Raw genomic sequence first — 16,649 nt, 5'->3', positions numbered from 1 at the left:
TTTATTTAAGTATTTATGTTGGCAAAAACTTGAAGTTGGAGTGCAGCATGTGCATTGTGCACTATGCAGTGGGACGATTTCTTTGGTACAAACAAGAAAATGTTTAAACGTAAAAAACAAAAAAAAACAAAAAAATAAGACAAATAAAATTCTTTGAAACACTATAATTATCCAATTTACTCTTGGATGAAACAAAATTTTAAAATTTAGCATTTTAACATTTTAACATTAAAAAATCAAAAACTAGTCTCAATAATCTTTTTTTTTTTTTTACAATTACAGCTGATTTTGTAATTGTGGAGTGTAATAATTGAAATTGTTATTGAATTGCAATTATTTGCACAGCCCTATAATAATAATAATAATAATAATAATAATATCATCATCATCATCATCATAATAATAATAATAAACAAGCGGCAATATCTGCTGTAAACAACATCCTGTTCCCTTTCCGATTGTGTCTGTCAAGTGTCAAACAAAGGACGATTGAGCTGTTTTACTTTATTTTATATTTGGTTCTATAATACAGTGGTTAAAAAATCTCTTTATATCTGTATATCTGAATAATTTATATGAATATATACATATTTATTTGACTAATGTGCTAAAAACCGTATCATGAATTCAATTTTATTGCAGAAGGATAATCTCATACTGAAAATTGTCGACATGGTTCACCAGACACAGAATCAAGCTCTTCCCATGACCATCTCAGTTGCCAGACCTCAAATCCATTGAAAACCTGTAGAGGGGGCTAAAGAGGACAGAGAATAGGAGAGGACCGAGGTCACTTGGATGATTTAGATTTTGCAAAGAGGATTGTTCAAAGATCTCACTGTTGGCAAAAGGTGGTTGTACAAAGTATTACCAAGGATGGCGCTTGGTGCTAGTGGGGGCTAACGACCCGTCAGAAATCTGTGTAGCCCCAGTTACGCCCCTCCAGCATTTTAGGTGATATTCTAAAATATATTTATAAATTATTTTCTTAGCCCCCACATGCATTGGTCAAGCCCTGGGGGTGGTAATATGATGAACTGATTGATGAACTGATTTGATGTTAAAAAAAAAAAAAAAAAAAAAAAAAAAAAAAAAAAAAAAGTATTTCTTAACAGGGGATTCTTTTCCCCACTAAATAAATGCACTTGAATTAAATATTGAATTTCCCTTAAAAATAATGGTACTATATTATTTACAAAGTAGAAAAAAATAATTTATTAGAGGCTGAAGAACACATCTTTCTTTCTTTCTTTCTTTCTTTTTTATAATTGTTATTTTTTATTTATTTATTTATTTTTTTGGAACCACTCACTCACACGCACACACAAGCTCAGAAGAACACGTCTTAACCGGGGGTATCAATACGTTTCGCAAAAGCCCCGCCCCTTCCTGAGTTGATGCTTCCAGGTCCGACATCACTCAAGACACTAACAATGTAAATGAACGTACCAGAGCATGTCATTGAGTGTTTTTGAAGCAACTGACAATTCCGAACATTTCTTATATTTTCACAATGCAACACTTCATTTCCATGGCTTATTGTATTGCTTTGGGTGTCACTATCATACCAACCAGGCATATTGTTGCAGTTGACAAACATTTGATCAGATTTTCAAATCAAAATAATCGTCAAAAATCAAATTAGAACGATCCAAAGTCCAATTCTTTTCAGTGAGTGGAGAGCGTCCTTTCACTGAGAACAAATGCTGCATTCGAGGGAAGTGAGAAATCGGATTTCTTACTTCCCTCGGATATTGTCAGTTCCGACCTCAAAGCGTTCGGAGCAAATGTAAATACCGGACATATGTTCATGTGGCACACCGTGATTTGGAATGACTGCCAGAAGAACAAACAATTTATTGAAATCAGCCATCTTTGTTGTTTACATTTGCTTCAAACGCTTTGAGGGCGGAACTGGGACACTGAGCTTCAATACTTAACTCACAATTAGGTAATTGCAAATTGTATGTCTGTTATAAATGCACAATAAAATGTACAATAAAATTTTTATTTCTAAGTAGTGTTGTTCTGATACCGATACTGGTATCGGCAGAGGTGCCGATACTGCATTAAAACAGTGGTATCGGTATCGGTGACTACTCACAAGTAACATGCCGATACCATTAATTCCAACGCTAATATAGGATTTTGGATGCAGCATCTTGTGTCTTGCTGGTGCATGACATTTACTGGTATGTGACATGATGACTGCATGCCGATCTAAGACATCCTATTGGCCCTTGAATGCTCTGAACCAATGGCAGGACAGCTTTTTCATGTTGAAGAAAAAAAAAAACGTAAGTATCGGTATGGTATCGGTATCGGCCGATACTGCAAAGCTGGGTATCGTATCGGTATCGGGAGCCATAAAACGGTATCAGAACAACACTATTTCTAAGTTTTCATACTCTTGTTAACATAAAAGTGGAAACAAATGTTAAACTAATAGAAATAAGGCTGCATCATTTAGTCATTGATACAGTAATATAATTATTCATAAAATTGAGTTAAAATCAAGATGTACTGTACAGTAAAAAACGTGTGTGATATTGATTTGTGTAGAGGTCATTTTTCTGCCACTAGATGGCATAATTGCATTTCTAAGACAGTAATGACAGCTTAATTCATTTTTCTTTTCATGTTAAGAGCCATTTAATCTTTAACACAAAGTCATTTGTGAAATTCTGCACATTTTTAAAATTGTAAAACTGCTAAATTTTGACGCGGACGTGTCTGCTGAGTTGCGACTGAAATTCCCCCAGTACAAGCAGTACTGGCTTCCCAAGTAAGGGGTGGTCATTAATCGCTCGTAAAAAAATATATATAGTGGTGTTAAAGGAACCTTAAATTACCTCAAAATTAACACACAAATTTTGACACCCCTAATATATATATTGTATGTAAGGATTATTTTGACCTAGATATTTTTTATGCATGTTCTATAAAAACATCATGTCCTTTATATGAACTTTTGTTCTGTGTATTGTTTATCAAGGGAGTCTCAGCTGAATCTATGTAAGGTTTGTTTTCATTAGTTTGCTGTCTTGTGACTGGAGGCTTCCTGCCTCTCCTCCCTGTTTCAGCTTCCACCCCTCCACCATCCACCCGTTTGGTAGCAAACATTACGCAAGCATATGGCCAACTGTCCCTCCTTCTCTATCTGGCAGCACATGTTGTATGTGGTTGAATGTTTTCAAAGAGACACAAGATCACACAGCGACGCACGGGGTGGGGTGTTAGCGTTACTACAGGTCAAAAGAAAGCAGGATGGGCCATCATAAATAGCTTCAGGTGACAACAACATCGCCTCTAATGGCACTCAGAGGATCTTGGTCTTGCTGTCAACTCCGAGGGCATTGCTTGTAATTTGCCATGTGTCCCTGTTGTTGTTTTCCATATATCCTATTGGCGGTTAGCAGCACCAAAATATTAACACGCACACACGTGGCCCCACTATCTCACTGTACTAACACACAGTTAGCTTCACAGAAACAATCCGGGTTCCAATTTGGAGAAGTGAAGGTGGTTGTGTGTGTACGTGTGCATCAATCATTTCTAGACAACCAGAATGTTTCCTTTTGGTTGACTAGTTCACTGAATGTAACGTCTCAGTTTTAACAGCGTGTTGGAGCTATCTCGGACATGGCATGAAACCGTATTTGGTAAACAAGCAGAAAGTTGAAATGAAAAATGTATTCTCACTCCTCTCATATATGATAAAAACATTTTGAATTTTTTTCTTTATAAACTAGACATACTAAATTGAGCAGTGGGTAGCATGTCTGCATCGTAGGTATGTGTTATGAGAATCAAATCCTGGCTACAGCCTTTCGATATGGAGTTTGCATATTCTCCACAAGCTTGTGCTGTTTTCTGCAGGTACTCCGGCTTATTTCCACGTACTGTACCTATAAATGCATATTGAAATACTCATTAAAAGTCAGGTAACAGGAACTCCATCTCATCCATGACTTCAATGAAGGTAAGCCCTACAAAAAAAAAAAATGGATGTACTGAACTAAATATAAAATTGTGGCAACAAAACAGCCTCATGTGCATGTGCAAATGCATTCACATGTAGGGCATAACGAGTGAGCCTAATAAAACTGCCAAAGGTTGAGATGATGAGGATTGAGTACGCTAAAAGCAGCCAGTATGTATCAAATTAAGTTGCATACCTTCCTTGTAGTAGGAAGGTCACAGTGCTCTAAGGTGTGCTTTTTCTTAGAAGCAATCCCTAGCAAGACTTCTCGGAAAAAAGTTGGCGAGCAAGAAGGCCTCACCAAAATTGATGTAGCTTGAGATAGTTCCACTTGGAAATGTCAACTAGTAGCCTACCATTCTTGCTCTATACCATTTATCCTGGTCAAGGTCACAGGTAACCTAGCTGACTAGCCAGCTAGCTAGCCAGCTGACTGAGGGCAAAAGGAGGACTACACCTTGCAAGTGAATCTCGAGGCACATACAATATAGATACAGTACATAAAAGTGTTTACACTTGCATTCACATGACACTGAGTGGTAACTCAACCCATGCCTGCCTGCACGTCAGAGTGAACAACGACAATAAACTAGATCCTTTTATTCAGTCAGGTTTGTAAACAATATGTTGGAATAAACTGTTTTTTTTCCTCTTTGCATTTCACTTTGTTATATAACCACATAAGTGTACAGCAACACTTCATCAAATGAATCCTGCCCTTAAATTCCTCGAAGTTCTTTTCCGAAGGGCATAAACACAACTCTGAATCCGTTTGGGTGTGCGCATTTTCCACATTGCTGAGTCACAAAACCGACCAAACGTTTCTCTTACGTGCAAATACTGACACTGTGCCACCAAAACAACAACTCGGAGAGGAAATGAACACTTGAATCTGATTGGTGGTCGCAAGTTTTTCCCACTTGTCCTCATGTCTTGCGAAATTCAGGGGCGGAACGAACACAACGGTGCACTCACGTCAGGCAGGGGGAGGGGACGGCGTGCACCAGACACGCACGGCTCATCTTGCACGTAGCATGCGTAAGCATGCAGGATTCTATTGAATAGAGAGGATCAGGTTGCGGCAGGCAATGAACTCAATGGAATTCTTGATGTTATTGTCATGCATAGTTACATCAGTTGGATTTTTTCAAATTATTAATTTTTTTTTTAAAATTTATTTAAACCAGGGGTTCGCAAACTGGGGTCCAGGGAGCCATCTAAGTTCCACCAGCTGTAGCTTATTTTTTTTGTTTTGTTTTTTGTTTAAAAAAAAAAAAAAAAAAAACATACGTACCTGACAACCTATTCGCAATTCAGCACTAGCAAATTCGCCTATTCGTGGATTTCTTTGAGGGCAATTTAGTCACTCTTATTCACTGCTGATAATAATAATAATAATAATAATAATAATAATAATAACAATATCCATCCATCCCTCCATTTTCTTGGCTGCTTATTCCTCACAACGGTCGCGGGGGGTGCTGGCGCCTATCTCAGCTGGCTCTGGGCAGTAGGCGGGGGACACCCTGGACTGGTTGTCAGCTAATCGCAGATAATAATAATAACAATAATAATAATAATAATAATAATAATAATACTAATATAATAATAATAATAATAATAATAATAATAATAATAATAATAATAATAATAATAATAATAATAATAATAATACCCATGACCTTTGTGAGGAGTAAGTGGTTAAGAAAATGGATGGATGGATACTAATAATAATAACAATAATAATAATAATAATAATAATAATAATAATAATAATAATAATAATACTGGTGGGCCAAGCATCCATGTATAAATAAAGATGACTTGACTTGACTAGATGTAGAACTGAGGAGAAGAGCTTCATTTAGTCAGGCCATAGCTTTGTCGAATAGGGGGAAAAAAGTGTTTTGCCACCATCTTGTGGCATCTAAAGGCAAGAGGTAATTACAAACTTATTTGTGTGGATTTGTGTGGGCGTCGACTTCACACTGGTATTTGATATTTGTGATAGTATACACCTTATTCCTGTTCTGATGAAGAAACAATTATGGAGGCGGCTTCCTGTAAGATACCGGAAATAGAAGAGAGACATTTGTTGCACTGGCTTTCATTTCAAAGAGCGGTTTATTTGAACGGTTTTTGTTTACTTTTCGAAACGAGCCCCCGTAGCATTTAAAAATGTCTTGCACCGCTTATAGGAATGTGTTGGCGGTTGAATTAACAACCCGAAGTTGAATCTGTCGTTACGAAAAGAAATGTTTTGATTTTCAATAGACCCTTCCAGTGTGACGTCACGCTGAAGTGCGCCCCTAGCGGTGAGGGGCAGCGCGTCAATCAGTGAATTAGAAAACAATCAGTGTGAGCTAAAAAATCGGTCAGTTAATAAATCAGCGACCAATGCTCTGGTGAACTTGTGCGCGGCCAAAGGATGCTTAATGGCTCAAAGAAAGATGAGAGCGTTCTTTCGGCTGCCGGCAGCGATTCTAAACCCCGCGGACGACGGTGAGGAGTAAAAGGCAAGCACGGTGGCTAGTGTGAAACTACGACGCAACTTTTTTACTTGTAGCTAGCGGTTTTAAATGATTCGGTTTGGTTTCAATGATTCGCAGTAATGTAGTGTCCTACCTGGGACGTTTTTTGTGACACTTGACATACTTCCCACCTCTTAACGAAAACGTTCGCCGAAAATCAAGCTCTTTACATTAATTTGTTATGGGATGTTTGCCCTCCGGGAGACGCTGCGGGAGCTAAGCATTGACGTCAGCTGGAAGGGGCTATAGCAGAGGTGTACAAACTACGGCGCGGGGGCCATTTGTGGCCCGCCGTCTATTTTTCAGTGGACGCGACATATGCTAAAAATGGCATTCGACTCAGTTCAAATAAAATAAACAAAAACAAAAATGTTTGGAGATGGTCAAAGTAAGAAAGGAGGGTATAGAAAAACACAGTTGACATTAAAGGTTATTTTTACTTAACTAAAACTAACAAAAAAAACTAAAACTAAAATTCAAAGAACAATTTCGTTTAGGAAATAAAATAAAAACGAAAATGCTATCTAAAAAACGAAAACTAACAAACTACAATTTATGTTTACAAAACTAACTACAACTAACTATAATTATAGCAAACGTCCTTCCTTTTAGTCTTTGGTAATTAATTTAATGCATGAACCTTTGGGGATGATTTTAAATGTAATTTTTAGTAGATTTATTTTGATTAAAAACCGTAATAATGACAATTGAAAGTATGTCACACAGAAATGACGTCATCTAGCAGCAGCCAATAGAAAAGCACCTTCAGATGACGTCGCTCCCATGGTGTTTTTTTAAATATTACGCACAGGGAATACACATTTAAAAAACAAAACAAACAAACAAAAAAACTAAAACTAAGACTGAAACTAACTAAACTGAAACTAAGGATTTATTAAAGAATTAAAACTAGTAAAAACTAAAAGAATCACCCCGAAAACTAATTAAAACTAACTGAATTTAAAAAACAAAACTCAAAACGAAATAAAAACTAAAATAAAAAATTCCAAAACTATTATATCCCTACTGGCCATAATACAAATAAATAGATTTATGTACTGTAGCATTTTTCTAAATATGCAAAAGCACAAATAAATTATTTGTACAATTTTTAAGGACTAAACACAATTTCTGTTCATAACATTACGTGGCCCTTGCATCATTTTGATTTTCTGTATGTGGCCCTCAAATGAAAAGGTTTGGACATCCCTGGTCTATAGCCAACCTGTTCGAGTAGTCGTTACAAAAAGCAATGTTTTGATTTTGAATAGGCAACCCGTTCGAAGAGAGAATTTTTTGTTGGGATGCACTTTTCAGTGCCTTCCCGGAGTGGTACTGATAAGTGATAATGCCTACCCCGCTACATTAGTTGAAATCTTTTCTCTGTTAAACCCTGTGAAAACTAGTGTTACTAGTCTGTAACTGTCATAGAAAGGGAGCTCAACAACAGCTACCATCTAAACAAAATGCTAGTTCCGTTCATTGTGCCCATAATTCACTCATGGGGCCTATAAATTGGATAACAAGTCTCTGTGATCCTCCCTACCTTATTTTGTGGGCCAGGTAAAGCTCTATATGACTGTGACATATATATCACATAGATTTGCTATATTCCCGTGTCCCGACTCCCGACTAATCAAGCTTGACAATGGCACCCTGTTCGTGGTTCAATAACATAATTTATGTGGAGCGTCAAAACGTTATTTCCCTATAACAACACCAGGGGTCGTAAATTTCCCGTGTAGTGGGATTGGTAAATTTTAGATTCACCCTAAACAATTGCGTTCAACAAATGGGTGGAACATTTAATATTTGGATGACAAATATTGTTCCAAATGTGCATAAAAGCGAATGCAAAAAAAATCCCATCAGGTTTTCAACATTGTGAAAGCTACAAAATGTCACCGTTTCAGCATTTCTTCACTTGTGCTCTTGTCCAAGCTTCCATGTCATTATTGACGTCACCCGCATCTAAATCCAGTTGTCCTCCAGCGTGTTCCCTTAATAATTGTTGTTGAGTCCTATAAAACCGGACCCATTCACAGGCAGCAAACAGCCCTCCCCGGATGCACCGCGGTGGATACAGACTGCCCTGGTTATTACATAAACCGCCGAGTAGACTCATTAACCCGAGTCAGGCAACCCCCAACCCCATGCTTCTTGCCTGCAGTCAGTGGATCACAGCCAGAGAGAGATTCAGGACAACTATACAGTCAAGTACATTTCTGCGACTGGTGCCACCTAGCGTCGCCTTTGAGAGGAGTTAAAAAGCGCTCTCGTCTCGTGTTTGGCAGCGGCTTTTGTCACGTGAGGCTCGAGTCTCGTGTGGGCGTTTGGTATGCCCAACATGCGCTGGCAGATCTGACACCTGAGAAACTGCCGACTGAAGGCGGCCAAACGTTTACAATAACCCTAACATGATAAGGTTAGAGTCAAATGCCAGGCACGACTGTATTTTTAGTTGTAATTTTAATGTATAAATCCTATTGGATTGCAACATTCTTTCCATTTTTGCATGGATGTCTGCTCATGACAAAACATTCTCATGCTTGAATTATGATACGTTTAACCCCCCAAATGCTGGACTCCCATAAATTAATTTAGGAACATTTATTATTATTATTATTTTTAGCTGTACGACTTCCAAGCTGTTGATACAATTATTTATTTATATTATAATATTTTTTTATTTTTGGGGGGTTTGGGGGGGTGGCTGATTAGATTTCAGCCAGTACTGTGTATTTGTTGCCATGTGAACCTAATCTGCCCAGGTTCTTCAAATCAGTAGCATTCAAATAATGTAGCTTAACTTTATTAGAAATTAGACTGTTTCTTTAACCAGTTAAGATGTCAAATTTGTCCTTCACAGGGCAAGAGTTTGACCTATTTTTAATTGTACATTTAATGTACAAACTGATGTTTATTTTTCCAAATACTGTATTGTGAAGACTGAAAAAACAAACAAACAAAAAAAAAAAAACGGGATCGGAGAAACAACAAAAAAAAACTGGTAAAGTTGAATGCTAAAAAAAAAAAAAAAAAAAAAAAAAACCTGCTTGGAACATTCCACAGGTGAACGGGTTAATTGGGAACAGGTGTCATGATTGGGTATTAAAAAATAAAATAAAATTCAGCATTGCTGAAAGGCCCAGCTACTCACGAACAAGGATTGGTGAGATTTAGCTCTGTCAACTGAGCAAATAGTCTCACGGTTTAAAAATATTTCTCAATGTACAATTGTCAAGAATTTCATCATCTCCTGCCCATAACCTCAACAAAAGATTCAGAGAATCTGGAAACATTTCTGCACATAAGTGGCCTGTGACATTTGATCCCTCAGGATGCACTGTAGTTTGGTGAGCTTTTGGTTAGCCGTGATGCGATTTAAAAACTAAGATTCATCATTGTAGGTAGACTGTGCGTAATTTTGTTCAATCTGTTTTGTGCAGGTGAGTTTAGTGTCTTAACGATGCACACAAGAATTCGAAGTAAACATGAACAAAGCAAGACCAGTAGTTTCACTCAGATTATAATGGAGTACGAACTTTTAATGTAACAAAGTGATCATACAGCTGTACGAACCCCACCATTTTTTATTTTATTTTTATTTTGGACAAGAAAAAGCGAAAGCATGCTGGAATGATCTGAAATTCAAATAACAACATAGACCTCTTAATACTTGCTCTAATACAATGTTTTCTGTGTTCCACTTACAAGTTGAGCTCCTTGGTTAAAACCTACAGTCTATAGCTAAAATAGTATTTAAATACAAAAATAGACTCTTTATGAATGTACTTGTCATTTAAAATCTCGACTGCAGTTTTTTTTTTTTTTTTTAAATTGATGGACGGATGTGATTGTCCGGCATGTGCATCCACAGATCAGCTTGGACCCCCTCAGTGGCACATCCTAGAGGTCATCTCTTTCTATGGACAACAGAAAAGCTATGTTAAACTGCATTTTCTCAGAAAGGCTATGTTCACACCAAGGTTATTTTAGGTAACTAAAAGTAATGAAAAAACTAAAATTCAAGAAAACAATTTCATTCACGAAATAAAACAAAAAACGAAAATTATTTCTAAAAGACAAAAACTGAAACTACATTTTATGTTTACAAAACTAACAAACTATAATGCTAACAAAAATGTCCTTTGTTTTAGTCTTTGGTAATTAATTTAATGCATGAGCCTTTGGGAATTGTTTTAAATGTGATTTTAGGTTGATTTATTTTGATATTAACCGGAATAAGGACGTTTGAAAATGTGTCACACAGAAATGACATCATATAGCAGCAGCCAATAGAAAATCACCTTCGGATGACGTCGCTCCCATGTTGGTTTTTAAATGTTGCGCACAAGTCATACACGCGTTTTAAACTAAACAAAAAACTAAAACTAACTAAAACTAACCATTTATTAAATAACTAAAACTAATTAAAAAAAAAAAAAAAACAGCTGGCATTGGGCGGAATCCACATACCTTAAAGTCATCAATTTTCATGAGTCTCCAAAAATATTGTTCAAAATTAGCATTGCATTTTTAAAGAAGAGTAGTTGCGTTTGTCAGCACTTTATTAGTACATTTATCAAAATAACAGCTACATGTGCGGACTGACCCATAGGAGCCTATAGATATATGAAAAAAAAAAGTGAAATTTACCAAATTGTGACATAGGTTTCAGCCCAACGCCAGCGAATGATGCTTGCCAAACTGTTCCTTATTATGAAACAAGTAGAATTGATTATATTACCGTCAGGTCATTCCTATCTCAAAGCAGCACTGTTATACACAAAAATACAACAGCCCTCTATAGACCTTCATTTTATGGTTATGTAACGCTTAATGATTTTGATCTAGATAATGTATATGCTAATTTACTTAAATCTTTATTTTTGACCAATTATTTTCAACATCTTTTAGGGAAAGTCGGAATAAATCAACCACAATGAACTCTTCATAATAACATGACTCGCACTGATTTTTTATTTTTTTCCCCCATTCACATTTGGAAGAGACCTGATGATTCTGCGCGTTTTTTTTCTTTCTTACACTGCCATGACTCTCAATTGTGCTACTTGAGAGAAGAAAAAAAAAAACTCCATTGTATCACTTGAACAGGCCTCTAGTTGTTTCCTCCAGCGCAAGCTGTGTTCATTTCTTTTTGAGAAGTTGTGTATAAATAAACAAATTTGCAGTCTGGTGTCATGTGACTTGCTTGTCCTTTCAACTTACCAGAGGCTCCAGCTCTTTGTGATCCGTGAGGTTGAACTCTGTGACAAAGTAATAGAAATGCTTGTAGCAGGTATTGACATGAGCCTCGGCCCCCATCTGGCTCACGCGGTCGAAGTGGTGAATGTAGACATGCACAAACACCCGGAACAGGCGGGATAAAATCTTCTTAGCCACCTGCATGAAGGTTTTAGGGAATGGAGTACCTTGGGGTCAGACAAAGGGGAGATAGGAATTAACAGCATGTGGCTGAGAATATGACAAATATCACTTTGTGAGATCACATTGCTTGTGCTTGTTGACACAGGCAGCCTGCATCATGCCTCAAGCAAAGAGGCCACAATTGGTGCAGAAAGGCTGAATAGAATAGAATTAAACGTTATTGTCATTGCACTGTCACAAGTTCAGAACAACGAAATGCAGTTTGCATCCAGAAGTGCTTTAGCAAAAATAAATATATTTTAAAAATAGGATATAAACAGTATATACACATTATTGCAGGCTATAAATATGTATGCAATGTTGATAAACAGCTAAATAATTATAATTGTATATGACTATCTCTACAGTATTTACAGATATTTATTTATTGTAGTGCAATTATGATCAGGAGATACTCTCAGGAGTCTAATAGCAGTGGGGAAGTAGCTATTCTGATATCTAGTGGTCTTAGTCCGGAGGCTCCGGTGTGACTCATTTAGGTGTAGGACGTCTTTTTCTCCCACCCAATCCAATATCTCGAAGAATCTTTTCCATGGGGCAAGAGTGGCAGTTTTTTTTTTTCCCCTTCTCATAACTGCCTGCTATACATTATGTGTCCTACTTAACCAATCCTTTGCTTGCATGTTTCTGTGGTGATTGAAATGCGAAGCCGCAACAATACTCACTTTTCACAAATGGAGAATGAGAACGCCATGGCAACAGGACAGTGGCAGCAATGCAATGAATGTAGCCTTGCAGTTATCAAACATCCATCTTATCGAGAGTGCACAACTGCATCTCTCTCCAATCTTATCTTCTATAATCCACTTTTGCTGAAATATGTTGCACATTTTTTTGCCATTATGCTTTTACTGAAAAATTTGGATTTTGTGCTCAAAGTGAGGCATTAGTTATCACACCTATAGGAACACACACTATTAGTACTATACCTGTAAAGTGGCAACTCAAAGGTGAACGCAATCCATAACAAGATATGATGTAATTTGTTTGGATTATTTTGAACATTAAAAATAATGGACTACAAATACTGGTACATGTCAGCATCTTAGAATCTCTATTGAGCAATATTTTTATGCAACATTTCTACCAATACATCTTTCTTTTTTCTAAAGTTCTTTTAAGTGAATATATTTTCAGCATAACACAACAGTCAATTCTATACTATACGGCTTTTATGGCACTCAACTGAATTATGAATCTCATCTTGGAAATATGGCATCTAACCTTAAATAGGACATTTTATGGAAATTGACTTTTTAATTGTTTTAACAAATAACTAGGGATGTAACAATATCCAAACATCACATCACGAAACGATAATGATCACACGATATTGTAGGTAGGTCGGCGACACAAAAAAGTCACAATATTATATATATATATATATATATATATATATATATATAAATATAAAAATCTATATCAATATATTGTGCTTTTGTACATTACAGCAATGCACACATATGGAGTTCCTCCACATATTGACTCAGTTCACACTCAATGACATCCTCTGGTACGTTCAGTTCCCCTTCATCTGACCATAAGAGAGTATTTTAACCATAGAAGGGCCAAAACATGCCTTGTGAAAATTAAACTGTACTAAAAAACTAGCCACCAGATGGTGCTAGAACTGCACAAATGGAAATCATTTCAACCTGACTTTTTAAACAGATGTGCTGCTTTTAATGTTGTGACATGTCAACAATGATATATTGTGGCAGTTTTAATATCGCAATATCACAATCTTGCCATTATCGTTACATCCCTACAAATAACCCACCCAACAAGTGTGAAATGCCACAACCAAGTAGATCGATTATCGAGGGATGAGCGAGTACAGATACCCGACCTTATTTCAAGGTATTGGTACTCACGACGGCATGCGATACCTGTATCGGCAGCTGTCTTGTGGCCCTTTTACGATCATGAACAAGAAATTGGAATAGATAATTGCCATTAATGTCATACAAATTCTATATTGGGATATATATATATATAGAACTTACTTTAAAATAATCTGTCATTTTGGGGGGTTATTTTATGTATGAAAAGTATCAGTGGTATCAGTACTTGGCATCGGTGATTACTCAAGAGCTGAGTACTCGTACTGGTATTGGTATTGGTCTGAAAAGAAGTATCGAACATCCCTACTTTTATGTGATTCATTTCTAAAAATTTTGTTTAAAGTAGCATACGAGTTGGGTTACAGTGTGGTTCTGGACATTTAAGACCATCTGCAACTTGTTTCAACACTTACCGACATTAGTAGGGAAGATGTTTTCATTGTTGATCTGTACCTCGATCCAGTCCATGAGCAGGCTCATATACTTGGGGGCCGAAAGCGCAGTGGGCCTCTTGTACTTGTGCTCATCCTGCCAGCGATATTCGTACTTGGGCCCGCCAGACATCACGGGGCAGGTCTGGTCGGTGCAGGAGTCACTGATGGTGCCGTAGATGAGGTTGATGCGGTTGAAGAAGTCGACGACGTGGACGGCCACCCAGTCGTTGAGGTCCTCCCCGTGCGGGAGCTGCACGGCCTGCTTCAGGTCCAAGCCGGCGTTGAGAGAGGCCTGCGCCTTCTTGTGAAGCTCAAAGCGTTGCGTGCCAGGCTCAAACTTGCGCTTGGGCCGGAATGTCCTGTCTTTGTTAAAAACTTGTTTCAGGGCCATGGACATGGTTGCGCACTGAGATCTCTGGGAGATTAGTTTTCAGCACGTGGAGTGAATTAGGTACTGTTATACTTGAAGCAGGCAAAAGATGGTGTATGCCAACTGCACTTAATTAAAGGCTGTTTTGGGGGTGCTTGTTTATGTTCTGTCATGAGAGGAAAGTGAAAGAAAGGATGGTTGGTTAGCCAAGCTATTGTAGATCAGCGGAGTGCTACACAAAAGAATCACTACATTCAATACAATATAAAATAGAAAAAATTAACAGTTAAAAAAAAAAAACTAAAAAAAAAAAAATCTATTATCAACTGATAGTATGGAAATAAAGCAAGACTAATCAAGCATGTTTGAGCACAAAGCATTTGGACATTGTCTTTCACAAATGATTGTTCTTCTTTGACATTTATTTATGTTCATTTTTGTTTTTATTTACCCTAGTAAGTACCAGACTGATTAACATTTAAGTTTATTATTAAATCTGAAATCCAAATGTCTTCAGTCTACAAGAACAAAGGAATTTACCTTATCATTCCAATACTTTTGAATAGTACTATATTTAAATGCAGTCAGTTTTCAAACATGCATGATGTTTGTGGGGTTTAGCATGAAATACACCTTTTAGGACTAAAACCACTTTATCGTTTTTGAACACTTAGTCCTACTATATATAGTCTACTTTTTATGTATTTTTAATTTTTAATCACGATTGTGGTACTCGGGAGAGTTAAGTATTTTTTTTTTCAAGGTGCTACTCATAAAAACAATTAGAACCAACACACACCACTAGTGTAGTGCACAATTGTGTTTATTCTTTGTTACTGTTTATTTCATACTTCATACTTTTTGTGAAATTTATGTTGGGTTGTGTGCTGTGCCTTTGATATTTTTCTAATGTCAAATACATGCTTTGTCTCAGTCAAGGTTGGGATAAACTAGTGTAGATTACACAACATCAGCATCTGTGTCCCACTTTTGACACTGACAGGCCTAATCTTGCATGCAAAATGTTTTAATCTGGGAATAAAAATAAATAAATAAAGCCGCAACATCATAGTTTAAAAACACGTCTGGGGGTGGGGGAAACATGTGAATAAACGTTTTCACCGGTCTTTCAAAGTAAAAAGTTTCATATTAAAAGGGAAGCTTGCTTTTACGTTGAACACAATGACTCATTTCCTATTTCAAGCACTAATCCTGCCGTGAAACTAAAGAATGCTCGGAATGACAATAAAACCAAATAAACCGCCTCTCGACGATTTAACGGGAACATAATCCAATCTTCCCGTTTGGTAAATGCTGTTTATTGAATATGGAGTCAGAAAATTTCCATGAATGTTCCCGACATGAAAGCAGGAGATTAAACAGTGAGGCACATGACGACTGTACCAACTTTGTTCAAAGGCTAGCTAACGCGGTTCGACTTGTTGCTTCGAAACTACCTGCCAAATTGTAACATTTTGACAAAATGTTACTTTTAACCGAGTACGTATCATACTGTGCATAGATTCGAAAGAAAATAGTCGGTAATTCAAAGAGCAGATCAGACGATGACGAAATCGCAGTGGAAAGCCACTTTTCTGAACTTACTTGTTCCGCCTTCCTGTTCCGCCAATTTCCTTCGATATTTTGTCCAAAGTTGCCAGCAATCTATTGCCACCGTTATATCGATAACGTACAAATATTAAAACGCATACGCGTAGTGCCATTCATGCTTCAAATTTACTGTAAATTCCACAAACATTACACTTTAGTAAATGACAGCAGCCAGCTAGCGTTAGACTCCTCCCTAGTCCCTTTCAAATGAAAAGTAACGTCAAGAAGTTACAGTTAAGGTTCTTTCAACTTCCGGTATTGACATTCAAAGTAATAGTTTTTAAACTTTTACATTGCCTGACTGCCTCAACAAAAAAAGTAACAGACGCAAACGCAAGATAAAAACAAAACAAAACAAAACAAAACAAAACAAAACAAAACAAAACAAAACAAAACAAAACAAAACAAATAAACATGTAAACTATA

The 16,649-nt window shown here is 36.9% G+C and overlaps 1 protein-coding gene across 2 annotated transcripts; it reads right to left on the bottom strand.

Annotated features, from left to right (window-relative positions):
• Positions 1-10,047: 10,047 nt before the first annotated feature.
• mob3a (MOB kinase activator 3A) lies at positions 10,048-16,460 on the bottom strand. 2 transcript variants are annotated; one of them, XM_077535005.1, is made up of 4 exons: positions 16,218-16,460; positions 14,222-14,778; positions 11,746-11,948; positions 10,048-10,435 (listed from the first exon to the last, which is right to left on the bottom strand). In XM_077535005.1, the coding sequence occupies exons 2-4, from the start codon at positions 14,637-14,639 to the stop codon at positions 10,430-10,432; spliced, it is 627 nt and encodes a 208-aa protein (XP_077391131.1). In that variant the 5' UTR covers positions 14,640-14,778; positions 16,218-16,460; the 3' UTR covers positions 10,048-10,429. The 2 variants fall into 2 exon arrangements, with proteins under 2 accessions (XP_077391131.1, XP_077391130.1); XM_077535004.1 differs by having other exon boundaries at positions 10,055-10,439; positions 16,218-16,459.
• Positions 16,461-16,649: the final 189 nt, after the last annotated feature.

This window comes from Festucalex cinctus, chromosome 10 (genome assembly GCF_051991245.1).
Source record: "Festucalex cinctus isolate MCC-2025b chromosome 10, RoL_Fcin_1.0, whole genome shotgun sequence".
NCBI classification, from domain to species: Eukaryota; Metazoa; Chordata; class Actinopteri; order Syngnathiformes; family Syngnathidae; genus Festucalex; species Festucalex cinctus.
The sequence above is the reverse complement of the archived record's forward strand: the minus strand, read 5'-3'. Positions and strand labels throughout refer to the sequence as shown.